The sequence below is a fragment of the Nipponia nippon genome, unplaced genomic scaffold (genome assembly GCF_047370975.1).
Source record: "Nipponia nippon isolate SJK-2023a ecotype South Korea unplaced genomic scaffold, ASM4737097v1 scaffold_15, whole genome shotgun sequence".
In the NCBI taxonomy this organism is placed as follows: Eukaryota; Metazoa; Chordata; class Aves; order Pelecaniformes; family Threskiornithidae; genus Nipponia; species Nipponia nippon.
The window spans coordinates 8,019,762-8,047,562 of NW_028262331.1; the positions used below are offsets into that span (position 1 = coordinate 8,019,762).

Below are 27,801 nucleotides of genomic sequence, written 5' to 3' on the forward strand. Positions count from 1 at the left end.
ACCTCAGAGACGCCCCGCTCAGCGGGAGATGCGGGCGCCGCCGCCGCGGCCAGGAGAGCCCAAAGGGTCTCCCTCGGTACGGCTGTTCGTAGGGTTGTGAGAGGATTGACTTAGGCGCCGGTGAGTTTCCACTCTGGCCACAACGCGGGTCTTTCCAGAGAGCTGCTTTTTCAGCCGCTTTCCAGAGAAGGAGGGCAGAGCCGGCGGGAGCACCACCCTCCCCGCCTGCCCCGTGGGGGAATCGCGGCCCCGCGGCGCTCAGCACCCGGGCTGGGCTGTTCGGGGACGGGAGACCTCCATGACGCCGTGCTAACGCTCGGCTACCGCCCTGCCTCGCCACTCCCGCGCTTCTCCCCGGGCTGCGTCGGTGCCGGCCGCCGCCTCCGCCCCGCCCGAGGCCGCGCCGCGCATGAGCGGGAGGGGCCGGGCCGCCGCTTCCGGGCGGGCGCGGCGCAGGCGCGGGCGGAGCGGAGCGGGGCCATGCCGCTGGCGGCCGGGCTGCCCGGGGGGGCGGCGGGAGCAGCCATGGGGGCGGCGGTGGGGCCCGTCAGCCTGCGGGAGCTGCTGCTGGCCGCCACGGCAGCCGCCGAGGGGGGCGGCGCGGCGGCGGCCGGCGGCGATGAGGAGGTGTGCGTGGTGGGCATCTTCGGGAAGACGGCGCTGCAGCTGTGCTCGGAGAAGGCGGCCTTGGTGAGCACCGTCTGCGACCGGCAGGTCTTCCCCCTCTTCGAGCAGGAGGACCCCGAGCTGGCGGACGGCGCCCCGGGGCAGGAGGGCGACCCGGCGACCAAGGACTACAACCAGCTGCAGGCCTACTATAGCCAGGAGAGCCGGGTGCTGTACCTGGTGCTCACCTCCATCTGCGACACGCCACAGCTGCTGCGAGCCTGCGGGGACCTGGCGGCGGCCGAGAGCAGGGAGAGCGGGCCCGGACACCCCTCCGGCGGCCCGGCCCCACTGCCTCACGCCGAGGCCCACGAGTTCTGGAAGCACCAGGAGAAGCTGCACTGCCTGAGCCTCCTCTACCTCTTCTCCGTGTGCCACATCCTGCTGCTGGTGCACCCCACTTGCTCCTTCGACATCACCTATGACCGCGTCTTCAGGGCACTGGACGGGCTGCGGCAGAAGGTCCTGCCCTCCCTGAAGGCCGCCATCAAAGACTGCCCGGTCGGCAAGGAGTGGAAGCTCAACTGCAGGCCGTGCCCTCCGCGCCTACTCTTCCTCTTCCAGCTCAACGGGGCCCTGAAGGTGGATCCCCTCCCAAGCAGGGGCCAGGACCCCTGCGGTCACCTGGAAAAGCCACCCCCCAAGAAGCACTCCCCCAAGAGGAGGCTACAGCATGCTCTGGAGGATCAGATCTACCGCATCTTCCGCAAGAGCAGGGTGTTAACCAACCAGAGCATCAACTGTCTCTTCACCGTGCCTGCTAACCAGGCTTTCGTGTACATTGTGGCTGGTGGGGCCCAGGACGGAGATGATCCAGTGGCCATGCTTCTTGACCAACTCAGGAACAACTGCACCATGAGAGAGACTGACTCGCTGCTGGCTCCCACCCTGTCGGGACCCAGGAGGTATCAGATGATGCGGCATGGCAGGCAGCAGCTGTCCTTCCATGCAGAGAGCAGCAGCAGCAGCTCCAGCTCCTCTGGACAGCTCGTGGACTGCACCCTCAAGGAGTTCTTGTGGCAGCACGTGGAGCTGGTACTCAGCAAGAAGGGCTTCGATGACAGTGTGGGGAGGAACCCGCAGCCCTCTCACTTCGAGCTCCCAACCTACCAGAAGTGGGTTGCTGCAGCTTTAAAACTGTATGAAGTGACCATTGAAGCCAAAGATGATGACCCGACCTCTCTCACTGGGGAACTGAGCTCAAAAATCATGGGCAGCATCAAAGTCTTGGAAGGCTATTTAGATATAGACACCAAGTTCTCCGAAAACCGTTGCCAGAAAGCCCTCCCCATGGCCCACAGCGCCTATCAATCCAACCTGCCCCACAATTACACCATGACAGTCCATAAGAACCAGCTGGCGCAGGCCTTGCGCGTGTACAGTCAGCACGCCCGTGGCCCAGCCTTTCATAAGTACGCCATGCAGCTGAACGAGGACTGTTACAAGTTCTGGAGCAACGGCCATCAGCTTTGCGAAGAGCGAAGTTTAACTGACCAGCACTGCGTGCATAAGTTTCATCTGCTCCCAAAAGCAGGTAAAGAAGCTCACTTGTAATTGGGTTTTATGGTTTAATTTTGTATCTGCTTTTAAGTGCCTTGTCTTAGGCTGAAAACACCGACTCTGGCATGTTTATGGAAGATGAAAGCTTGGCAGCTTTAAAACTTCATCTTTGTGTAGTGGGATTAATTATTGCAGAGTTGTGCAGGTTTCCTTTATGTTGAGTAATGTTTAGGAGCGAGTGCACTGTTAGTAACTTTGATTTTAGTAGTAACTTTGATTCCATCTTGCTAATTAGGGACGTTACACTGGAGTCCTTCTAACAAGAGATGTGTAAGAGAACAAAAGTTCTCTAGGAAGCATAAGTGCCTCCCCTTTTTTTTAAATAGTTTGATTGATGTCGATCAAGGAATAGAAACTGTCTGAGATACATTTATTGCAGGCAAAAGAACTACGTATACCTTTTAGGAAGAGGCTGTAAAAACAGAAGATTCCGTTGAGTGGTGTAACCTACACTGGAACCTTGTATTAAAAGTGGGAAAGGGAGGGAGTTGCTTGACAAACTGGCATTGCTGGCAAATAATTTTGCATGTGTATATAGCAAGGAGGAAGCAGGGGATGAAGGGAGTTAAAGAATCTCTAGAGATGGTGAGCAATTTATCTAGGGTTTGATTGATTTTGCTTTCAGGGGAGAAGCCAGAAGCAGACAGAAATCCTCCCATTCTGTACCACAACAGCCGGGCTCGTTCCACTGGTGCCTGTAACTGTGGAAGGAAACAAGCTCCTCGGGATGACCCCTTTGATATCAAAGCAGCTAATTATGACTTCTACCAGGTAACTATTAGGTCTCTGGTTTTGCTTCAAGCAATGCTTTTGCTTCATCAAGAAAGTCTGCGTTCTGAAGTGACTACCAGTAAGTTTCCTCTTAACCGTATCAACTTGTAAATGTTGCTTGGGGGAGAGATTTCTGGGAGCAGAAATGGTTTGCACAGCAGGCTGAGCAGAGTGGGCAGTTCCAGTCTTCACCAGTACATGCACACAGGGGCATCGATTTACACTTCAAGTGTGTTGGTTCATGTGAATTTTAAATCCATCATGTCTGCGGGCTGTATTCCCATCACGGCTTTGGTTCTCACGTAGCACAAACCTCTTGAATCTTAATTGTAGCTGCTGAATGTTATGACTCTGAACTCCCTTATCTCCGAGGTGGAAGATGGAAAGTTAACCATGTTTTCTTTCTCATAGCTGCTGGAAGAAAAATGCTGTGGGAAACTGGAGCACATCAACTTTCCCATATTTCAGCCAAGCACACCTGATCCGGCACCCGCTCGGGATGAGTCGTCGCCTGCCCCTCCGGAAGGCGAGATTGAGAAACTTAAAGAAAAAGAACCTCAGACTCAGGGAGAAAGCACAGGCCTGAGCTTAGCCCTCAGCCTGGGTCAGTCAACGGGCAGCTTGGGCACTTACCCGCCTGATGCCCAGGGTGGAGGGGACAACGCAGAAAGTCACGGGCAGAGTGGGGACTCCAAAAGCGAGAAAAGGCCAAGTCTGGTAGATCGCCAGGCATCCACTGTCGAGTACCTCCCTGGCATGCTCCATTCTAATTGCCCCAAAGGCCTTTTGCCCAAATTCTCCAGTTGGTCACTGGTTAAGCTGGGGCCTGCTAAGGCTTATAACTTCCACACAGGTTTAGATCAACAGGGCTTTATCCCGGGAACAAACTATTTGATGCCTTGGGACATTGTCATCAGGACGAGAACTGAAGATGAAGGAGACTTAGATACCAATTCCTGGCCTGCACCGAACAAGGCTGTTCCTGGAAAAAGAAGTGCGGTTGTGATGGGAAGAGGAAGACGGAGAGATGACATAGCTCGAGCTTTTGTAGGATTCGAATATGAAGACGCACGTGGTAGGAGGTTCATGTGTTCAGGGCCTGATAAGGTCATGAAAGTGATGGGAGGGGGGCCAAAGGAATCCGCCATCAAGGCCCTCAATTCTGACATGCCGCTGTACATCCTGTCATCGACCCAGGGACGAGGACTCAAGCCACATTACGCTCAGTTCATGAGACTCTTCGTGGTGGTGCCTGATGCTCCACTGCAGATCACGTTAACACCTCAGGTAAGAAATGGAAGAGGGAATCGGGTAACTGCAGAGCAAGGGTTGGTTGTTGCAACGTCAGCTGCGGGACTGGAAGGCAGAAGGGTGATGGGCAAAGGGTGGCAGAGGGATGCTACAAAAACTCTTTCCGACTCAAACCAACTTCAGTCAAGTTCTCTAAGGCAGTAGTCACCAAAAGTATCTGTTTTATAAACAGTTGGTTTTTTTTAAAAACTTCAAGATTGGCTTATGCCAGCTTTATACTTGAGATAAAGTAAGTTTTTAAAAAATATTTTATCAAGGATGAATTAATAGCATTCCATACTGTAATAATTGCTTCTTTTTAAAAAGATAACAAGTGAGCAGTGACTGTGTAAGAATGAATTTATCATTTTAAATGTCATAGAGAAAAGCAGTGACTCATCGCTGAGATTAATTACTATTAGTTACCCTTTGAATTTAGGAGGTGAAAAGGTGGTCTTTTTTTTTTAACTGGAGATTTTTTCCCGTTTTCAAGTGTGTATTAAAAAAATGGAGAAAAAGCTCCATTTACACTTTTTTACTTTTTAAGGTAGTAAAATATGAAGAAGTGTATCTTCCTTCAATTACTGCTATATGAAATACTGTGTGCTTATTATTTGTTAGTCTATGGCAAGAAAATTGGTGTTCATTGTACAGTAGTGTCACTGAGTAACAACAGTCAGCACGAAATGTGTCCGTATGCGGGGGGGGAGGTGGATTTGGGACGTTTTGTAACCCTTTGAGCTGTTTGAGAAGTGCCACAAGATCCTTAATACTGGATCACGAGACAACGGAGTTGGCTTCTTTTACGGGACACCTTCAACGACTCAAATATGAACCTGCTTTGTTTTAACAGTTAAAGGAACAATACTGACTGAAACCTGACACCAACACCAAAATTTCAATGCAGTTTGCAGTTTATCGTGTTACTGTTTGAAACTGAGGCAAGAATTGAAGGTTCAGTTTGCGCTGATAACTTATTTTGCTCTTCGTTCCCAGCTTACACTTGTATCACAGCTTTTGACTCCTAAGGGTGTGTTTTTATTTGGAAAATCCGTTACGTGGGTTCCTGCATCAGTTCCTCATGCGAATAAGGCTTTCTGAATCTTTTAATACGAATTATACAAGAGCTATATTAAATATTGCTGAAATCCTTGAAAATTCACGTTGGTTTAGAGTGAGATAACAGCTCCAGGATATCTGTGCTGCAGTGTTGAAATCCGCTGTTAACACAGCATTTCCTACTGCCCGAGAGGTGAATGGCTTGTGTTTGTATTGTGGGTCCCCTTGGTAGGGCCTAATCTGCAGCCTTAAATTCAGCATCTTCACTGTGACAAAATTGGAAATTTATGGATGTCTCGCGATAACAGCACAGTGGTTTCCTGGACCACGTTCAAGTGGCTGAGAACCTGGTTGTAGGCAAGACTTAATAGACTTACTGGATTCAGTTTGCTCTTAAGTTTTGGTTTTTTTTTTAATTCTAATGATGTTTGATTATCTACTCCTATTTCCTTTTGATTTCAGGTTCAACCAGGGCCACCACCTTGTCCTATATTTTACCCTGAGAAGCAGGAAATAACCCTTCCATCTGATGGACTGTGGGTGCTTAGATTTCCTTACGCATACGTGACAGAACGTGGACCCTGCTTTCCTCCCAAAGAAAGCCAACAATTAATGAGTTACAAAGTTCTCCGAGGAATACTGAAAGCGATTACGCAGTAAGAATTGTTCAGGTAGATTGATTTTTAGTTTAAAAAGACTATCTTCAATTCAAATTATGGATTTTGGTTCATGTCTGTTACCCAACAGCTATCACTGTGATCTAGTGAAGCCCACTGTATTTCACTGGAACACAGTCAGATTGAAAATAAGGTCTGATATCAAAGTGGAGAAAGGAATCCAAGACATGTAAATTTTCTGTTTATTAAATTTTCTTATGTAAAAAATAAAAGCTGGTTATCGCAATATACTGGAGCCTGTATTACTAGATGTTTTGATGATAGTGCTTTTCCCTGTCATATCTTTCTGCGTACATATTTAGGAATATTTAAAAACTGGCATTGCCTGAAATCAAGAGTTTCCTTTGTCATATTGAGGCAATGATGGGCAGAATCTTTCCTCTTTTTCTAAACAAGCTATTTATATGTAAACAATAGATGCTTCTAATGTGGTGATGTGAGAAATCATTTGTCTTTGATCTTGTCTTTTTTTAAAAAAAAAAGGCATTGCAGTTCTGATTTGTATTAACATTATAGCCAGAAACTGTGCTTACCTATATCAAGTTGAAATATTTTACTGTATTTGTATTCATAGATCAGGTTTTGTTAAAAGGCCAACTTAATTTCATATTTCGGAATGACAGATCTCTTTGGAAACTAAACCTGCCGGTCAATTTGTGGAAAATGTAGAGCTGTATAAGCTTGTTCATTATAAGCAACTGCAGCTTAATTGTCAGTGTAGCTTAACTTGTAGTGATTAAACAGACTTTTGATTGCTAAAAGGGTGGGTTTGGTCCAGTTTGAATCTCAAATTGAGGGAGTTTGGGTAAGTATACTACACTTTCCAAAAGATGTGCTACATGATGTACTGAAAGGTAGCTTAAATACTGTGAGCTTCACGCGTGGCTGTCAGTCACAAAAAATTAGTCACAGTAAATCAACTTTTTTTGTCAAGGTAAGATGTATTAGTGATAGTGGCTGTGTGACAAGACCTAATTTAATTTCTAGAATATTTGTTTTTAATTAGCATGGATAAAAAATTTAATTTGATGATTTGTTATAATATAGTAATTATACCGCATGACCAGAGTTGAGACCTGGTTTCTGTTCGGCGTACGACATCTCTGATCAGCTGGTGTGGAAAACACCTCCCTCTGTCTGTGAAGACGACAGTATCTCCCTCTGCACGCCTTAATGAATTTAGATTTACCAAGCACTTAGCGATTCCCGAGCGCAATCAATAAAATGAAAAGCACTACAGAGAACAGTTGTCTCTGTGAGATGCGGCTGTGCTAAGGCAGCGGGGGAAAGCAAAATGGGAAATTAAAGCGTGTAATTGGAAATCGCTCACAGCATTTGTGAACTACTTTAAAAAAAGCGCGAGCCGTGACAGGCGTGTGGAGGTGCGAGGGCCCGGCCAAGGGACGAGGCCGATCTCCCCTGGCTGAGGCGGCCGAGCCCCGCTGAGGGGAGACCGCCGAGCCCTTGGCGGGAAGGGGGGGGTGCCCCGCGCCTGCGCACTGACGCCTCCTCCCCGGCTCGGGGGCGGAGGGGAGGCGGTGCGGCTGCGCGGCCGCAGTGGCAGCGGCTCCGGCTCCGGCAGCGCCGCCGCCTCGCTGGGAGCCGGCTGTGGGCCGGGTCGGGCCGGGCGAGGGGTGGGACAGGACGGGGGAGGCCGGGCGGGGAGCGGGATTAGCCGGCGAGAGGCGCAGGATGTCGGCGACGCTGTACCTGCTCTCCACGCTGGGCGGATACGTCCTCACCTCGGCGCTTCTCCTCAAGTGTCCGGGGCTGCTCCACCGGCCCAAGCGGCAGCGCTTCCGCTGCCGGCACATCTCCCACCGCGGCGGTGAGTGAGGGGGCGCGGGGGGGGGGGCCCTGCCCGCCGCGGCCCCGGGGGGCGCCTCTTCCCGCCCTCCCCTCAGGCGGGCGAAGGCTGCGGCCGCCCGCCGCTCCCTGAGGGCTGCAGCCCTCCCCGGCCCCGGGCGCTGAGGGGCTCCCCTGGCCCCGGCGGCCGCCCCCGGGGGCCGATGTCCCCCCGCTCCCCCAGGACGCCTCTCTCCCTGCCGCCTGCTGTGGGCGGGCGCTGCCCCAGCCCTGCCGGGAGGGACTCGAGGGGCTGCTGCGCCGTGCCCGTCGCTCGCAGCGGGCTCCCTCTAAACCTTCCTCCCGCAACCTAATTTTAGGTGCCACCTGCTGACCAGTGCTTGATTTCAAAGCTGAATTAATCTCCGAACTCAAAACGCGTCAGCCGAAATCGGCTTGTTTTACGTGGGTTCCGATCGGGATGGTTTCCCTCTCAAACGTCTGTATTTTTTCTTCCTAATGATTCGGTGTTTCGGTATTTCTCTTCCTAATGAGAGAGGCGGCTGACTGTTGCTTAGATCAGGTACAAAAGGTCAGTCTTCCTGCCTCTAATTGCCTGTTTGCTTGGCTTTCTGGTTTTGGAAGCAATGCAGTTTGCTGTGATTCTGTTCTTGCTCCCCTTGCTGTCGGAGATGGTTAATGGTTCAGTGCCGTGGTAAAACCGATCCCATTTTGAGAGTCTTATCCCCTCCGTACACCTTGCACCCAGGCCTTGTGGGCAGGCTGGTTGCTTCTACCTGAAATAGCTAAAAGATGTTTGTAAAGTTTCATTTACCTTTTCCAAAGCGTCGGGAGGAAAAACAATACAGCAAATTGTATTTTCCTGTTCTGTGAAGATCAGTTCTGCGCTTTCCCCTGCTGCCTCATTCAATTCGTGAAAATAGTCTGGTTTTTAGTAAATATTTCTCCCGAAATTCTGCGGGAGATATGTCAGATGCTGAGTTGAAACAGTTTTCAGTGTTGTATCTAGTGCCAGTTCATGCAGTGTTCACCATTTTAGTCAATGGTCCTTAACTACAGGTACCGCCTTGAATGACTAAAATACAACAATTAGAGCTGATCTCTTACAGATTTTATTACTTGCGTTTCTTTCATTTAGTTTATACGACAGATTAAGTTTCTTTATAACGATAGTTTTAAGTATGGCATAAAATGCACCTTTTGGTTTGGAATACATATATTAGCTGTTTCCTGGTAGGTATGTATCTTCGTGCAACGAGCAAAGGTTCTCAATTTTGACTGTTATCTGTTTGTTAATTTGCAAGCTGTTAAAAACCTGCAGATGACTGTTGGAACTTGGTATGATCTCTTTAATCTCCTTTTGTTCTCACTTCTTTGCAGTGACCTTAGTTAAGATATACAGCCCTAAGCCTAGAATGCAAGTGTTTCAGCCAGTTGCGCTAAGCACCATTAGAACAACAGGAGAGCCTTACTCAATGGGAGGATTATTCATTAGGCATTCAGAGACAAAGTCCACGGTCTTCGAATTGTTCTGTGTCCACATGTGTACTGTGAAATACACCTGTGGTAGAAGTACAACCCTTAATATCTCGGCAGCTTTTTGCTTATCAGGTACTATGAGACTGAAGATTGCTTACTCTTTACTTTCTGTAGTATTTACCTTATAACTTAAATTCCTACGGGACTTAAGTTCTCATCAGGCTTTAGTCATGCTGTAGCTTTAGATGCAGTGTCAGGTTTCCTATTGCATTACTCCTGTTAACTTCAGAGGTCAAGGTAACACTTAACTTGTTTGGCCTTTTCCTCTCTGAGATGAAGCCTTGTATGTGAAGTTTTTTTTAAGTCTGTGGGTTTCTTCATGCAAGAATTTTCTTATCTCAGTTTATAGCTCGTCAGTGGAAGCATCCCTGAATTATTTCTTCGCTTCTGCATGATTTTAAAATTGGTCATTTCTGAGATCAATAATTAAGTCTTGATTTTCTGTCTTAGAGTCCTCTATCAATGCCAGCTGCATGGACTGGATTGCAGGGTCTTTGAGACAGGGTAGCATGATGATTTTTACAGAATCACAGAATAGTTGAAATCGGAAGGGACCTCTGGAGATCATCTCATCTGACCAGAGCAGGGGCAACTAGAGCAAGTTGATCAGGACCTTATCTGGTTAGGTTTTGAATACGTACAAGGATGGAGGCTCCCCAATGTCTCCGGGCAGCCTGTTCCAGAGTTTGATCACTCTTACAATAAAAAAAAGGGGGTTTTCTTATGTTTATAGACTGAATTTCTTGGTATTTCAGTTTTTTCCTGTTGCGTCTTGTCCTTTCCCTGGGCACCACTGAGAAATGTCTGGCTCAGTCTTCTTTACTTCCTCCCATCCAGTATTTACAAATGTTGGTAGGATCCTCCTGAGCCTCTCTTCTCCAGGCTAAACAATTCCAGCACCCTCAGCCTCTCGTTGTATGCAAGAATCTCTCATCCCTTAATTTTCACAGCCCTTCCCAAGGCTGTACATAATCTCCCATAGATCCATGTCTGTCTCGTACTGTGGAGCCCAGAACTGGGCACGGCACTCCAGATGTGGTATCACCAGTGCTGAGTGGAGAGGCACAGTCGCCTCCCTTGACCTGCCGGCAATATTCTTGCTAACGCACTTCTTTGCTTACATTGGGGGGAAAAACCCAAACCAACAGAACTTCTGAGGGTCATCTCCTTGAGGCAGTGCTTGACATTGACTTCTTGTCCCATCGTGGTGATTTCAAAGTTCAGAGTATGCAATCATAATGTTTGGATGTGGCCATTTTGGCTCACAGAATGCTAAAGCATGCTGGGGAAGGTAATTTCTGCATGGGAAATGCACGTAGTTCACAACACAATACGTGAACGTGGAGGCGTGTTTAAGTAAATGTCAGAAGCCCTGCAGTCAGCCCAGCCTTTTCATTTTTAAGGAGGGAAAATGTTTTAGTACATCAAATCACTTGCTTGTCGTAGTTCCCTTTTCTGAGTGTGGTTTGCAAAAGCCATGTTGCTGATTTAGAATTCCTGTTTCAGCTGATCTCTCAACTTTTTTCATTATTTCCCCAAAATGCGACAAGACAGGCGTTTTGTTACCAACTGGTTTGACTCGCCATACCTACCTCCCTAACATGTGACTCGTTAGATTAAAGTTTTATTTTTGGAAATTTCTGCCCAGGAATGTTAGAATACTGTTGTTTTGTTCACAAATTGAAGACTGAATCAGGTTTTTCCCCCCTCTCTTACCGTTCAGGATATGTGGACTGTATTGTCACAGCTGATATGTTATCTAAAACCTCAATTTTTATTGCAGTTAACTTATAACTAATCATCCAGGTTCTATGCAGGTTTTTCCCATCTGTCAGGTAGTCATCAGTACACAAGGAGATTCTCATGCTCTCCTCTATCCCTTGGTCACTTTTGCCACTCAGCTTATTCCTAGTTCTGCAATCAAATTCCATAAAATATTGGTAAATGTCTAATCAGAGAAGCTGCTGTGGACTTACTGTATTGGTTTACGTTAAACCATGACGATTTTATTACAATTCAATGTCGTTGAGTCTTTCATTTTGTAAACTTACCAATGCAAGCTGACCTGATAACAACAATTTTAAATTGCTAGTTATGCATGCGTAGAATTGCATTGCTTTGATTAAGTAACTAAACACAGGCAAGTATGTACGGGTAAGGCTTTGTTAATAGGCAAGGCCTTAATTGAAGCTTTTATGATTGTTGTTTACGAAGTCTGTCACTCATCACTGTCAAAGAGGAGTTAAAATGTGCGTAGATATCCTCATCAGTACATGTATTTTCCTGAAGTTGTTTTGTTTTTCAGTATATAATATTGCCTGTTTTCTGAGGGAGGGAGAAGGCACAACCTTTCCCAGGCCCTAAGCAGGCTGATTTTCAAAGATTTTTATGTAGAGAATGATGGCTTAAGAGTTGCAGAGTTTACTCCTGCCTAAGAGAAAATTTAATTTGCGTGTCCTTTCGTTTCTTAACTGGAGTTGATGTGTGTTTCTGTCCTTGTGTGTGAGACCTCTCTTTGCCAGCAGCATAAGCCTTTATTGACAGATTTGTGCTGTTTCAGGAGGTATCCTTGCACTGAAAAAAGAGGTTGTCACCTCTTGGAGCATCAACTGGGTTACGCGTTTAGGGAATATCAGCTTTAGAGAGTGTGTGTGTGTGTGTGTGTGTCCCCTCTTGTCACTGTTTTCCTCTTAGTAGTCCTCTAACTCTGAAATAGACTTTTTGCATATGCTGTTCCTGTGCCTGTGGAGCATATTGTCATAGCCAAATACAACGCCTTTAAGGAAAAACAGGGTGCCCAACCTCTGGTAAAAAACCCACTTTGTTTTGTATATTCAAAGTGTTACACAAATCCAAGATAACAGCTGCCTATTTTTTTCTTTTTTTTTTAATTGTTTTATCTTGAGAAAGTCCTGTCAAGTCCTGTCTCTTGGGTCTCCCCAGTAGGTTAGTGGCAACAGGGATTTCTGACTCTAACTTCATACTCATTCCTTCAAATACCTCCTCAAAATATGTACTTTTAAAAATCCATTCTTTTTTATTTATTTCCACTGGGATTGAGGGGAGGAAAATGGTTTTGTAACATGTTATAGTTTTTGTTATTTTTGTAGGTGCTGGAGAGAATCTGGAAAACACGATGGCAGCCTTTCACCAGTGAGTACAAATGGAGCCAATAATGCCTAAATTAGTAGTGTTCTCATTGTCTTTCGTGAGTGAAGCAATCGAGAAAGATAGGACTTCCATCAGCTGCTTGGGGTACAGTGTCCTATTTCTACAAGTCATCTCTCCTTTGGATGACGTCTGTGGATTGCTAAATGTTACTCCAGTTTCAAAAAGAAGGAATTGAGATACCACAAACTATGATTTGTACACAATAATGTGGTAGACTGGCAATTGGAAATAAAAATCCTGAGGCCTGATTCCTCCTGTGCTAGCTAATAAAACATGAAACAATACTGCTTCCATGTTTAATGGCAATTGCTTCCGTTAACTTATCATTATAAAGCTATTTTTCGTAACTGCTATCATACACTGATTTTTCTAGATACATTGATGTCTCTCAAAAGGTATTTCTGATCATAGCCTATACCAATATGCCAGTTAGCATACAAGGCTGGATTTCAGGAAGTCTGAACCTGTTGACTGCTATGATGGCTGTAAGCAGTTCTCTCAGATATTCCACAGTTTCATGGTCTTCAGTTCCCTCCTCTATATAGAAGGTTAATAACTTGTCTCCCAGAATTATTGTGACTGAAATCCTAATGTTAACTACCTTTTCATATACCATCTGTAAAACTATTAAAAATGTTTGTGTTATGTTTTTTCCCTTTATAAAGGGATATTTCATTCGCACAATGTGTGAAAGCCTCTTATCTAGGGGTTTAAAATGGAGTTGGTACTGGAAAGCCTTTTAAGCCTCCAGCATTTAAGTAGTGAATTCTAACAAGGTTCTCAAAGGCATTTGAAGAAGCAGCATATCTAAAACTCCAGCTGCCAATGAGCAGTGACCAAATTATGTAGGCTTCTCTTGGTTTGGTTTGGTTTTTTTTATTTGCTTTGTGCTAAGTACCCTCATCAGTTTGCACATTTCCTTGCAGACTGAGGAGTGCCAGCTTTCCCAACCAAACAGTGCTATTGAAAGTACAGCACTATTTTCTATCTCCATGGAAGCTTAGCATAGTTTTGTGGGTTTTTTTTCCTGCTGGCCTGCCTTTTTTTCCAAGTCTGCTACCACAGTTTCTGGGAAGTGCTGCTTTTTTTTAACCATTTCTTAATTTTCATTTAGTATCATACTGGTTTTATACGTATAGGGCTCTTACAAAGAAAGTTATACCGTAACCTATTTTTATTTCATTCCCAGAAGTAAGCTGCAGTACTTAAGAGTAAGGACTGTGCTAGGAGTCAAATAATGTTTTGAGATAATACAGACATTTGTCTGACTCTCTTCTGACCATTTTACTTATTTTACGACTATAGCGTAACAAATGCGTTGAGGTCCGCTTTTTGAACTCGTCACAACTATCAATAGCAAAGTTCAGTTACTTGTTTTGAAATTGTCTCGGCTGAATAATAACGGCATGTTACTTCTGCAGAAAGCAGAGTCAGAGCGATTACTTTGCATTAGGCAGTAGAAAGTCTTCTGGCTTCCTCTGTCGAGGGGTAAAGGCTTTGTCCTTCCCATCTGCTCATTCCCATCTCCACTGGTAAGCTAGCAAAAGGAATTGGGTAGAAGACTGGTGATCTGCATGGTGAAAAACCAGCTGGATTGGCTCAGATGGCTGATATGAACTAATCAATTTATAATCCATCAAATTTTGCATGAAGCCAAATGGGGCATGCCTGCCAAGAGCTGTTTCTGCAGGTTTGGACAAGCAGGCATATTTGACCATCGATGTAGTTGAATCTGGAAGGGAATGCTTGTCTGCAACCTCCTTGCTTTTGCTTTGTTGACAGTAATCTAAATATTGACAAGCAAATAGTTTTATTTATGCTATTTACACTTTAACAGTGATTGGAGAATATTTAATACTGTTGCATGATAATGAAGAAATTATTATAGTAATATATAAACAAAGTGTGTGTGTGGGGAAGGCCTTATTGGTAATTTCAAGTTCTATACTAGCTTAACTTACAAATATTCTGGAAGGCAATTATAAGCTTTTTCTACCAAAGACAGTATTTTTTTTTGTTTGCATGGTAAAATACCTAATAGATTTTTTTGGCTGTAATCATGTTATACTGTATTTAAATGCTTCTGTGGTGGTTTTAGATTTTAAAATAATTGATTTTAAGCTAAAAGAGATACTTGCAGTGTCTTAAAGTATTTGGGGATCTGGCATAAAAACATCATATGAATTTAATTACGTGTTTAATTGTCCCTAATACAGCCATGTATTAGCATGGTCTTGACAAGAAGCTGCTAAGTAAACTCTCCTGATATTTTTCTCATGGTATTTCTTTTATGAACTTACTTGATTTAGAGAGAAAGCTTTTAAACACTGTAGTTACAGCAGTAAAAGTATGTGGTCAACTTAGTATTTATAAACTCTATACATTGTGCTGCATTAGGCCTTGCCTAATGGAATTTAGTTTCCAAGGTAAGGCTTTTATATATTTCCTGGTATGCCCTTTTACTTGAAAACAGTTGAAGTTAAACACAGGCAAAGAGCTCTATCATCCTAATTTGCAAATGTGAGTCTGCTTCACAACTTGAGTTCTGGGGCAGTTGGATCTGAATCCAACACGTTCTCCTGAATCTGGAGAACATCTGGAGCCTTCTCTGGAGCAACGTAGATTTGATGCGTTATTACAGAGCTGCAGAACAAACTGATTTCCAGCTGAAAAAACGCAGCGCTTCAAGGAATTGTATTTCGCAGCAAGCTGCTAGTAAAAGCCTGGCAAATTTTCAAATTTGTTAACAAGGCAGGTTGTTGTTCTTCTTTTTCCACGCAGCATCGGTCCTGAATTTCTTAAGCAGTAATATTTCTAATAAAGTTTGCTGGTTAAATGATAACACGTGGGACTAGATGGGAACATCTTCTGCAAATTTGGCAAATCTCCTGCAGCATATTTGGCGATGCTTTTCCTCAGGAGGAAAAATTACACAGAACAGGCTGTGTATCTTCCATGTGCAATAGGATTTTCTTCCTCTCCTAATTCTTAATTAGTGGCACTGGAAAACAGTTAACAAATTGGTTTTAATTTGACAACCCCTCTATTGATCATTATCCCAGCTGGACCAGAAATTGTGTTAAACACTTACGGGAGTATATTCTAATTTTTTTTGTTTGTTTTATTATTGCATTTGTGAATGTTTATGGTATGTCTGTACTTCAGCAGTCAATAAAGCCCTTTTCTTAAGGAAAAGGCTGTTTCTGAAGTCGCAGAGCTTTGGGTCCGGTATAGACTGTGCTGACAGATGTTACACGTTTGTATGTAGGTGGGTAAAAAGAACAGCCCAGTGCTTTGAAGGAGGTGTTGAGGCTTCAGGCTGGGACTTTTAGCTGTCTGCTGGAACGACACCTTCTGAGTATCTTTTCTAATGAAATGAGCAATTCGCTTCTCAATTTGGAATAAAGCTTAGTTTTTCTGTTCTGGTGGAAGGTTTCTTATTTTTCATCAGTACTATTACTACTTTCTGCTTTCTTTACTCCTACTATGAGCTAAGCTTCTATAGAGTGGATTTGGGATTGGATTAGAACTTTTCAAAGCAGTGGATTGGAACAGGAATAGCTATTTTTCTTTGAAAAATATGACTGGGTGTTTTAGTGGTTTATTTTTTTAAATTTAAAATTAAAACTTTTTCATCCAAATAATAATAACTTTTTGAAATGTAGTTTTGCTAGCCAAAAGCCTGAAAGCACCATTGCTAATTTCCCAAGCCATCCATTCCTGATTAACTTAAATCAAGTAAAAAAAGGCTTTCGCATCCCTGTCGTATGTTGTTTACGCTTACCACAAAATTGATTACTTTTTTTAAAAGAGCTCACTTCTTCCAGTGGTAAACGTGCTGATACTAATAAACATCACGCTCAAAATTCTGAAGCAATACTTTAGAAGTAGGTTTCTCAATACTGAGGTGGTAGGCTGCAGTCGACGGGTATGCTGCTTGATTTCTAAGGAGGACGGAGCCAAAGCTCCTGAGTTCAAATCCCATGTCTGATGCACGATATGTTGTTTATTCTTGCATCAGCTTTCCCACTGCAGCAGTTATTTGCTTCTTGCTTTGCAACAAGATTATGAGGATTCATTCCATCAAAAAGCATCTAAAGTACCTCCACTGGGATCAGTTTAACTGGATAACATATCTGAGTTAGGTTTGGACCTGTTATCAAATACATGTGTGGTTCAAGGCAGACTTCTTTGCTTCCAGTGCGGTTAATATAGGAACAGACATGTTGGAGCTAGATTGTCACCTGACGAAAGATGAGCAAGTGGTTGTGTCCCATGATGAGAACCTGAAGAGATCAACAGGAGTTGATGTCAACATATCTGACCTCAAATACTCTGTAAGTTGGAAAAAAAAACGTTAGTGCTGGATGGTGTTTAAAAATGCATTTGTAGAGTGGCTGGGGTGGGCAGGAAGGTTGTGTGCATGTATGTGTTTGTCTAGTATCCAGAATCTAAGGAGGGGATTCACCCTGTCCTACTAAAAAAAAAAAAAAAGTTAACTAGGCTCCCTCTGTAGTCAGGGGAGGAAAACCGGGACGCTTCCAGAGGGTGATTAACTCTGTGCAATCATAGGTAGGATGAACAGCTTTCTGGAGGTGGGCCTGTTTTGCCATACTGATAACAAAGGAAGTTTAGTCAACAAGCTCCTTCTCGTATGACCAGCTTTTTAATGGGAGAACCAGTAGATGAATCCCACCTGCATTGACCGTTTTAAAAGCCTGTTTTACAGAACTGTCTTTCCATCTGATATTTTAAGTGGAATTCTTAGAATTTTCAGACAGGCATCTAAAAACGTTTTGCCTTACTCAGCTACAGGTAACGCAAGTCTAAGAATGCCAAACAGATCAAGTAAGAATGAACACAGTACTTCTAAATCACTTTCTGGGCAAGAAGATTTAAAAAAAAAATATTTTTGTCTTTAAAAGTAACTTACGTGGCTTAGGATTTGTAACTTCTTTTGTCTTTTTCGAGAAAAGTCAAGATTATGCATTTGAATTAGTGTTCCATTTCCCTTTATTTCTAAGGAACTTCCACCATATCTCTGCAAGTTGGATGTCACATTTCAGAAAGGTAAGTTTTTGTCTTTTGCTGTTCCAGTTGACAGTACCCGTAACTAATTTTCCATTATTGTAGTGTGGCAATTTCTTATTTTGGCCAAGGGAGTAGAAAAGTGGATTTGCTTCTATCAGTATTTTGATAAGAGAAGTTTTAAAAAGAAAATATAGTCCTAGCTTTAGAAACCAAAATATATTTTTTTGATACCAGCTGGCAGTGACTAAGTTTAAGATGTAAGATATGTTTTTTCCAAGTAAACATTTCAATTGTTTGCTTGTTTACTTCCTGCAACTGCTTCCCAGTTCCCTTGTGAGATCATCAGAGGGAGCTGATTGAAAATTTGTTGTATCAAAAAATGAAGAGAAGGCAGAAGAGAGCTTCTTTATAACTCAAATGCCTTTGTGCTGGTGCACTCTGGGCTTGAAGTACTACGAGATGTTAGATAATACAGACGTTTTCAGAAGGGTGGATGGAAACAGTAGTAGTTACTGTACGTATGACTTAAGGTTCGGTACCAATATTGCTGCAAGAGAGGAAAACCTAGAAAAAGATTAATCCGTTTTCTTGTGAAAACTGTGGTTTGTGGGACTATAATTTGAATAAAGCATACAGGCTAAAATTGAGAGTGCTTCCACCTAGAAAAGGCTACCAGAGATGATACCAGATGCCTTTGCTTGCTCGAGGGGCTTTGTGACTGCCTTGTGTAGCCTTCCCATAATTGAATTGCCCAGCAAGCAAATTTTGTGTTAAACATTTCTGTTCAAAATTGCGAAATACTTAAAACGCACCAAGATGAGATCCACGACGTGTTATTTTCACGCATATATATCTTTTGTTTATGTACAGTGATATGAAGAGATGGCGAGAGCCTTCAGTTAATTCCCTAGCCAAGCAGTTTCAGACAATAGAATCTGGGGGGATTGCCTTCTGTTCCCTTTACTCATTATGCTTCTCCGGTAAATTTTCCTAGAAGGAGGCGCTTTTCTCATTTGGTCTTGTTTCATATTAATCTCATTGCATTTCGTATGTGGTAGCTGAGCCCATGTTTGCTATTTTAGGATTTTAACGATGCCTGCACTCCTACTGTTGCTAAATAATGACTGAATTTAATGAAGTTCAAACATAAATGTGCAATATGCTGAGGGTATTTTCATTATGGACGTGAGCTTGTCATAATTAGTTACAACTATCTGAGTGAAGTAATTTTTTTTTTTTTTTAGTTTAAAAGTGCGCTAATTCTAGGAACTATGTAATTTTTTTAAAAAAATTTAAGATGACAAGTGCTCTGACATCTCAGCTTTTATCTGTGGTGTATTAAAAATGGTCACAGCAGTGACAACTTTCTTGTTTCCCCAGAATGTCACTGCGAGGGAAAAGACAACCGTATTCCACTCCTGAAAGAGGTGTTTGAGGCATTTCCAGAAACTCCTGTCAACATTGACATCAAAGTGAACAACAACGTGTTGATCAAAAAGGTACATGAAAATCTATGCTGTACTGAGACTGAATGTTGTGTAATGATGTTGAAATTCCAAAAGAAAAGTTCCTTGGAGTTGCTAGCAGTCTGTGACACTAAATTCTCTGTTCTTGGACTGCTTCATCCTTTGCATGTTAGATCTTGCTCCATGTATGAGGTAATACAGAAGACAGAGAAGTGATCTTGTGCCAGATATTCAGCAAACAGCTCTTTACTGACCCTATATCTTGACATGAAACTGATGCTGCCCTGCTAGACACGTTTATGGCTTGTACGTTGTATGAAGGGTCGCCTTATAGACTGTTGCCTACCAAAGCATTGTAAAAACATAGTGTCAGTGGAAAGATAAGTGTTCATTACAGAAAAGAAAATCTGCTTTCCATCAGATACTATTTTGCCATCTCGTTTTCTTAAATTATCTAGGTTTTTTTGTAGGTATAATGGTCTTTCTTTTTACCTGTTGACCTGAACGCCTGTTTCTTTCCAGTCAAAGCAGCACAGTCATCTTAAGATGGGAGAGAGTACAGAAGAACTATCTTTTCTGTAATGACTTATGTAGTTGAAAACTAACAAGTAGAGTTTCAGTTAAATAATTCTGCACATAATTTTCAATGAATACATGTTAGGGTTCTGCTTTTTTTATATTGCAGGTTTCAGAGCTCGTGAGTCAGTATAAGCGAGAGCATTTGACAGTATGGGGGAATGTCAATTATGAGGTTGTATCAAAGTGTCTTAAGGAGGTAAGAATGGGTCCAGCTAAGCTTTGTTCTCGCCTGCTTGTTACTGTGTGGTGACAAAATGTACAGAAAAGCACCCTGTAAACAAAGATCGAGCCAGCTATGCCAGACCTTCAGATATAATGAGAAATTTTGCATTTAGATTGTATTCTGCTTACTACACTGTTACAATAAATCAAGCACAGCTAACACCCATGCACTCTGCAATAAAATACTTGAGGAATTAAGCTTAATCATGTTTTATTCTTGTTCTATAAAATATAGGGTGTTATGATTTTATGCCAGGAGCTCTTAGAGCCTGTTTTGCACATCATTCATCTGGGACAAAAGCAGTTTTTCTAAGGATTGCTTATTGTGTGTTTCTTTTTATGAAAATAATGGATGTGGCCACTAGTTGACACCCAGTTGTATTGCTGTAAAGCTCTTTTACAGCTATAGATTCTTTTCCTTTTTGTGCTGAGGAATTGTACAATTTAGAATTAAATTAAAATTGTGCTTAGTCCGAGGGAGTTATGCACCTGAGTGAAATTGATCTAGTTGAGAGTACAGATATTGTTCTGATTTATCTGTGCAGGACAACACACCATTTCCTACCTGAACAGCAGTTCTATTTGTTCATTTTCATAGCATCAATGCCGAAATATTTTGATTCACAAACCAGCATCTTTAAAAATGTGTTGTGAATTGAGTTGATGTGATATCAAACTGTAACAAGTCCTGTGCTAAAGCACAACTTGTTCTTTGTGGTAATACTAGCCTAAGACAAAATGCTGCATAGTGTCACGCAGTCTGGAAAGATGATGAAGGCAGGTAACAAAAGCAGTACTGCGACCAGTGGAACTTTACTTTTTCAGGTCCCAGTGCTCCTTCAAATTGCATAAAACTTTCGCTTGGATTACAAGCTACCAGAAGGGGTAATTTGAGTTCAGTGGCAGGCATATCATAAACAGTTGGCAGCCTAATCTTTAGGTGCAAGTGCTAAACTTTAAATGTAAAATTTAAGTGCAACACACTCAACAATCTACCAAGATAATGTAGAATCTTTCTTTCCTGTTTCCTGCAGAATGCTGACATTCCCGTCATCTTCTGTTTGCAACGTGTCCTCCTGCTTCTTGGCCTGTTCTACACTGGGCTGCTGCCATTCATTCCTTTCAAGGAAGAATTTTTGGAAATTCCCATGCCTTCAATCATCCTCAAGTGAGTTAGAGTCTGTCAGTGGGTGCTGCACTGAAATGACAGTAAAACAAGTGAATGATAATGCCAGCTTGAGCATTGGTTTTGTTGGTATCCTCAGGCTGAGGATACTGTTTTGCTAGTTTAGGCACTTTTGTATATTCCCAAGAGAAAGCTATGCAAATCTTCTGCTCCTCTGTATTTAACCCGTCTCTGGCCAGCTCTGAGTTACTCAGGTGTTAGCGTGGGGTGCCTGTGTCTATCAGTGTTTCCTGTTTACAGCATCTCCTGTAAATACTGCCTTCACGCAGCTGCCTTTACAACGCAGCTTGTGCTGATGCCGTCTAGATAGTAATATGCAGCAGTGCTGTACAAATAACTACTTGCACTTTTCTCCCTCTTTCTTGAGAATAACTTAGTCTGAATAAGGCCAAGAGGCAAGTCAGTAATAGGGTGGATATGAGATTTCACGTGCTCTTTGTTTCTCATACTTTACTCCGAATGCTGCTGAGTACCCGTCTCTGCTGCTTCTCTTAAACGTACCTCATTTCCCTTGTGTAACCCTGTTCTAAGTCACTGTCTTAGTGAAATTATTGCGCTAATTTGAGAAACTGCAAGATTAATTCTTCATGTTTCTTTTGCAAGAACATCTCAAATAATATTTTAATCTGTGCTCTGGTAATTTTTTGTTTCCTGTTCTTTAACAGGCTGAAAGAACCACAGAAGATGACAAGAAGCCAGAAATTTATTATCTGGCTGGCTGATGCGTAAGATTTTAATCTTGTTAAATTTTCATTTATACTTGGCCTATATATTAACAGTTGGCTCAAGCAACTAAGACTAGCTATTGCTATAGCTACTTGTTATGTTGTAATTTTTTTCAGTTTCTTCTAGCTTTTTTGTCAGTGCAGCATAAATCATATTCAAATCCTACGTAGGTGTTCCTGTATGCTTTTTATTTTTCATACTCTGAAACATACTGAGGTGCAGTAACAGTGGGAATTATTCCAATTTAGTCTATTTAGTTTCTGTCGTTAAGTGTGTTCAGTTAATTAGCATGCAGGTAGATTCAGAATGCAGCTTTCGTGTTTTCATGGGACTGTGACTGTTTCATAATGTTGTCAGAGGAGATCCTGTTTGGCTTACACGGAACACTTTGCATTTTAAGACTACCTGTGCTTCAGAGGAAACTTAGTCATATGCTTTCAGAGGTTGAACGTGACTGCAGTTCAGTGTCTTCTGGCTCTTGCTTCTGTGTTTCACATCTGTTAGTTTGATTTCTTGAGTGGCCAGTAGAGTTTTCATGTCTTCTGGTGTGAAGGATCAAATCTCTTCTGAAAGCAAAGGGATTGATTCATCGGACATGGTACAGGGTACCTGTACGATGAAGGAGGAATCTGCTGGATTTGATCTTCAGAAGAGCTGATACAAATGTCCATAGTTAATGCAAATTTCTGGGTATCTGTGTTAACCAGTCTTGAGTTGCTTGAACTAGAAGTTTTCTATAATGAGGTTTCTAATCACTTTCTTGTGGAAAACATTGAGTCTAAATGCTCTATGGAAAATTTATTACAGAACATCAACAGACATTGAAAATTTCATATATACTTCAAGTTTGTAAATAATATCTTTCTCCTTTCCGCAGATTGCTAATGCGGAAAGCACTTTTTGACCACCTCACTGCTCGGGGCATTCAGGTACAGTGTAGCAAAGCTAAAGGAAATGTGCTTTTAACTTAGTGACAATTTGAACCAGCGAAATATGGCCTTAAGATGCATTCATGTTCTCCCCAACATGTTCTGTTGTATTGCTAGGATAAGGGGCTTTTTGGTTCCTGAGCAGTAGCTTATGCTGTTATATTTGCAGTTCTGTATATATTTGCAGTTGCAAAGGAAGAATTGTATGCTTGGAAAAAGGCTCTTTAATTTAAATCCCTTTAAGATTATTTTTTTCCCCACTTCAAACTTAAGCCTACAAAATCTGCTAAACTGCTTACCTATTTTGGGCTTTTCACAAAATAATATTTTGACTTTTGGAAATATCTGAAGTCTCAGGTAACAAAACGGAGTTGGAGTCACCACTAGAAAATACCCCCTTTTGGAGGGTGAGGGGGAAGAAGTTGGATATGTTTGTGTGCGTGTCTTTGGCATCACAATGTAATCATTTACCATTTTAAATACGTGCAGCATCATCTCTCTCACATGAAACATTTTAGGTCAAAAGTCACCTTTTTAAAATTTGAGTATTTCCTGTAATAATTTGTCTCCCTATCCCATCTCATAGGTGTATATTTGGGTACTGAACGAAGAACAAGAATACAAGAGGGCATTTGATTTGGGAGCAACTGGAGTGATGACAGACTATCCGACAAAACTTAAGGAGTTTTTACACAATTATCCAGCGTAAAGGAAGAAAACCAAGGAAGTTCTTGGAGACGAGATTGTGAGCCAAGGATTTTCTTCATTTAAAAGAAAAAATCAAGCAGCATACACAGATTGTTTTGTTTGAAAGATGTAATTGGATGATCTATTACCTTGTTGTTGAGTTGCTACCTAATGTAAAGGTTGTCTATTTATTTTAAAACTTTAATTACATAGTTTACATTTGTAAATAGCTCATTTAGCAACAGCGCACTTCACAAATAGTCATGACTAGGAAGAAAGTTGCTGGATAAGATACCTGTAGATAATAAGCATTATTTTACCTGTCGCAAGTGTTCCTAAGCAGATGTCAAGACATGTCAGTTATTCCAGTTATATTCTAGCGGGCAGAAATGAAAGAATTTCTGAAAGTGTACCCTGTGTGTATGCATTTCTTGTGCTGCTTTTAGTTTTCAGATAACTTGTAGATCAGAAAAGAAAAACAACGCACAGGAGAAATAGAAAGCAGAATCCGTGGCTAGCCAGATAGTTTAGCCTGTGAAGTGTAGTCAGTAAAGGCGGTCACGTTTTTACCAAAATTAACTCACTTGGTCAGTATAGATTTACTCAATTATTCTTACTGACAAGAATGTTGAGCTTGAGCTTGAGTTGCAACTGTATTTACACCCCTTTCTGATGTGATGGTAATACTGTGGTCAAGTCTAAATACAGCATTTAAGCCAGGTTCTGGGTTTGGCACTGAGTTCCACTGCAAGGGTCTAGGTTTGCCCCTGGTTCTGACCTGCCTGTCAGGCTACCATGGCATGGCCGTAGCTCGATTTCCAGAAAGGAAGGTTGCACTTATTATAGATTACACTTACTTTGAAATAGTCTTTTCACAAAGGAAGCCAGTGTTTTAGAAGTCTTTTGCACATTTGTAGTTCTAACATCTGTTGGCTTGATGAATGGGAGGTTGTTTTTAGGGTGAGGGACCAAAGGCGACGTAAGTTTGGTCAGGAGCTTCAGGAACAAATTAAAATGTTCCTATTAAATGAATTCACCCAAAGCAGATTTATATGCATACTTATAAAAGAAGCAAGTGTCAGTCTAGGATGTGAGTAAATTTTAGTCTTTTCTCTCCACAAAAGTACATTCAATATTCATTGAGTTTGTGTGCATGGACATGGAAGTAACTTCACTGGCAAAAGCCAGGAAACCCCAGGTCTGATGGAACGGGGTTAGATAGGAAGGTATTTCTGGAAGCTTACCTGCTGTTCTGTCATCGTAAACAGGTGTTATACATGTGTCAAACAGATTTGAGCCTGCAATGCCTACGTGCTTTGGTGCTGGTATGTTAGTGGTAGGGTTTTTCAAAAAGAATTTGATTACTGTAGCCTAATTATGCACAAGGACATGTATAAAGCTCAGTCATTTAATCATCAGATACCGCTGGAACAAAACTATTGTTTAGTGATAGTATCTACTTCTTTAAGGGACTTCATGTGAAAATGATGGACCTTAATAATAAATAGTGTAGCCAGATGCAAGAGTATATTTACTGCAAGGTATACTCACTGTTATAAAAACTTCTAAAGTAAGTAATTTTTTTTCCCTTGCTAGCTCAGATTTGGAAGGCTCTTATTTCACTCCACTGGCTGCTGTGCCATATGTGTAATCATGGAGTGTCTTTGCTATTTCATTATGTCTGTCAGCAGGCTGTCAGTGCTAGAATGTCAAGTCCACCTGGATGGATAATATTTGTTTCTGCATTATAATTCCTTTCTGAGGAACATTTCTACATAGATGAAGTGGAAGAAACTACTGCATTTACAATTTAAGTGAACGTGTCACGATGGTGGCGAATGAGTTAATGGTGTCCATCTAAATATGTGCCTGGTTAAGATAGCTGTAGATTCAGTTTCCTCTTAATTTAAATAATCAGGTTTGTTGCTCGTTGAGTGCAAGAGAGGAAAATGTAACTTCCTAACTGTTCATAGGAAAATGGATGAAATGATTTATTATGTGCTAAGCTGCTTGTTTCCCTTTCAGACCAGTTACGTCTGGTCAGATAACTGCTAATAATCAGTCTAGTCATAGTTCTGCCTGCTTTCTAGTAGTCAGAGAATAGTTATAGAATAAGCTCCATATGCAGCTCAGTAGGCAAATTAAAAACTTCTACCCTTTGTGTCTTAATTTGGTGTACTAGCCAGTGTGTAGGTCCAGATAGTTTTTATGCAGTGTGGTTTTTTTCAACTCAATTTTATTGCTATTGAATTTCCAACACACACACCTGTATTAAGATGCAAATATAATTCTGGTTTTAGAAAATAATAGCAAATAGCACTTATACGTTAAAACTTTGGCGTTTTTAGGCTAGGAAAAGCGAAGTTTTTAAAACACCAGTCTTGATTTCTGGACTTGATCTGTCAAGGGACAGGTGATGACTTAATTTCTCAAGTTTCCCTCATCACTGCATAAGTAAACTATTTTGCTTTATTCTATATGGAGTGATAAAACACAGTTACTGAAATGACAAACTTAATATTTTAATTTCACTTTAATCTTTTTCCTCTTTCTCTCTAGCAGTGGTGTTGGAAACTTCTGCCTTTGAAGATGCTCAACACATTTTTCAACCGCTAGTCTTCCTACATCTGATGTAGCTTTTGACTGTGCTGCTTATACATGACCTCTCTTTGTTAAGTCTGCTACTTAATATCTGAAATTTGAATGAGTCAAATTACATGGGAGGGAAGGGGTTCAGTGCCGGAAAAGCTGCTGAATTTATTCAGTCGCTCTTTTGGGCTTTAGTACAAGAGCTAAAGTTTGATTTCTTGAGACAGACAGTGTTGCATGGATGAGGCCGTGAATCCGGGCACCAATGCACAGGGCTTAGGCCATGATAACCGTTTGTAACAAAATAATACGGAATTGAGGTAACTGTAGAATGTTTGTTCTATCAAATCATTGTTTTGAATATTCCAGAACTTGCTGTGTGATTTTTAAGCCACTTGTACAGAAAAGCATTTGTTGAGAACTTGCACAGCTGTCCAGGAGGATGTTCAATTGATCTCTCTCTCCAAAGAGAGATTCTTTTCAGGTACTTTTAACTCTAAATATTGTTTAACACTTACTGTGTTTTCAATCCTGTTGCAAAATATTTTATGTATGAAGGATGATGCATGTATTCCATGCACTTTTAATTTGCAGAAAATCTTGTGGACCTCTCTAGCTCCAGATCTATGAAGTGATTTTTTTCTTTTCTTGTAAAGAAAGATTCATGCTCTTGAAATGTGACACATTAAAACATCTTTGCTCATAAAAGATCTAAAACTAAATACTTATTAATTGTGACTTCTTTGCCTAAAAGTATAATTTCTGAGATTATGATGATGTATTTATAGTGTAGTAAACACTGAACTTTCGATGGTGATCTTTTTGTGTGGATAGGGTTGCTGAAAAGAAGGGGGTATCTTACATACTCTGAACTTCTAAGACTTTTTTGGCAATGACATCGGTTTTCTCGTGTAGTAATCATAGTATCCGCAACTATGTGCAGCTCAGTGAAGCCTGCAGAGGACTTGAGCCTGCCTTCTCCACGTGCAAATGAACTTTTAAGTAAAACTTTCAAAGTCAATTCCAACTTGATTTTTCTAGAACTTATTTTAAGACAGAAACAGTAGTAGATAAACTTGATCAACTGTAGTAGATAAATGTGATCAGAAGTGGTCTCCATATGAGATGCTAGAAAACAGTGTAGCGAATTCTGCTGGTTCAGTGATGCAGTGTGTGCTGTTGCTTCATTGCTTCCAAACAAAGGTCTGTCTGCAGAACAGGCATCGCAAGCTTCAAAGCGAGCAGCCTGTCTGTGCACCTGAAAATTCAAATAATCAAAATTAAAGATTGGAGGAGAGTAGGAAGGTGTACAAATGAGATACTAAACTCTTGAAATTTTACTATATGTTATTCAGCTTGAAGTAGACGGGTCTTGTGTAGTAACAGTAGGGGGAGAAACAAGGATGAAGATCCCAAGTGTCTTAACTAGCATGCCAGGAGAGTCCATTCTGTGTATATGTTTTTGGCATCAGCATCTTTCAAGGTAAAGAACTGGCAAATTCTGTCTACTTGCCTAGGATTGTAGCATCTTTAACTTAAAGTGGAGTCTGTAGCTCTGTATGGATGAAAACAGCAAGGTGAAATGAGCCAAGAAATGCTTCTTATTTTAATAATATTTTGAGAAGAACACATATGCTGGTGTTTTGGATAGCCATGCTCAAAAGTAATTGCGTAAGCGTGAGAGCACTGGTCTTTGCTTTGCACTTCAGTGTAAAAACGGCTGTCTACATCAGAGCTGCTTTCTAATTATTATATTTTCAGAAATCATGGTCCTTAATTCCTAAGCACAGTAATGCATGCCTAAATAAATATCAGCTTTTTTGGTTGGGGGACATGTCGTGTTTTTT

General features: G+C 42.0%; 2 protein-coding genes across 3 annotated transcripts; both read left to right on the forward strand.

Moving 5' to 3' along the window:
* Positions 1-358: 358 nt before the first annotated feature.
* On the forward strand, positions 359-7,329 carry SMG8 (SMG8 nonsense mediated mRNA decay factor). 2 transcript variants are annotated; one of them, XM_087751637.1, is made up of 5 exons: positions 359-2,200; positions 2,852-2,997; positions 3,409-4,284; positions 5,809-6,017; positions 7,071-7,329. In XM_087751637.1, exons 1-4 carry the CDS (start codon positions 481-483, stop codon positions 6,004-6,006), a joined length of 2,940 nt encoding a protein of 979 aa, XP_087607763.1. In that variant the 5' UTR covers positions 359-480; the 3' UTR covers positions 6,007-6,017; positions 7,071-7,329. The 2 variants fall into 2 exon arrangements, with proteins under 2 accessions (XP_087607763.1, XP_009468332.2); XM_009470057.2 differs by lacking the exon at positions 7,071-7,329 and having other exon boundaries at positions 5,809-6,253.
* A 268-nt stretch (positions 7,330-7,597) lies between these two features.
* Positions 7,598-27,786, forward strand: GDPD1 (glycerophosphodiester phosphodiesterase domain containing 1). Its single transcript, XM_087752011.1, has 10 exons — positions 7,598-7,851; positions 12,479-12,521; positions 16,741-16,876; positions 17,564-17,609; positions 18,951-19,069; positions 19,722-19,811; positions 20,872-21,005; positions 21,689-21,748; positions 22,627-22,678; positions 23,265-27,786. The coding sequence occupies exons 1-10, from the start codon at positions 7,716-7,718 to the stop codon at positions 23,385-23,387; spliced, it is 939 nt and encodes a 312-aa protein (XP_087608137.1). The 5' UTR covers positions 7,598-7,715; the 3' UTR covers positions 23,388-27,786.
* Positions 27,787-27,801: the final 15 nt, after the last annotated feature.

Excerpts from the sequence above, each read along its gene's own strand:
- SMG8 (XM_087751637.1), top strand. The coding sequence starts at position 481 with ATGCCGCTGGCGGCCGGGCTGCCCGGGGGGGCGGCGGGAGCAGCCATG. Across the intron at positions 2,201-2,851 it reads TCATCTGCTCCCAAAAGCAG|GGGAGAAGCCAGAAGCAGAC; the intron begins GTAAAGAAGCTC and ends TTTTGCTTTCAG. Across the intron at positions 2,998-3,408 it reads CTAATTATGACTTCTACCAG|CTGCTGGAAGAAAAATGCTG; the intron begins GTAACTATTAGG and ends TCTTTCTCATAG.
- GDPD1 (XM_087752011.1), top strand. The coding sequence starts at position 7,716 with ATGTCGGCGACGCTGTACCTGCTCTCCACGCTGGGCGGATACGTCCTC. Across the intron at positions 12,522-16,740 it reads ACGATGGCAGCCTTTCACCA|TGCGGTTAATATAGGAACAG; the intron begins GTGAGTACAAAT and ends CTTTGCTTCCAG. Across the intron at positions 19,070-19,721 it reads ACAACGTGTTGATCAAAAAG|GTTTCAGAGCTCGTGAGTCA; the intron begins GTACATGAAAAT and ends TTTATATTGCAG.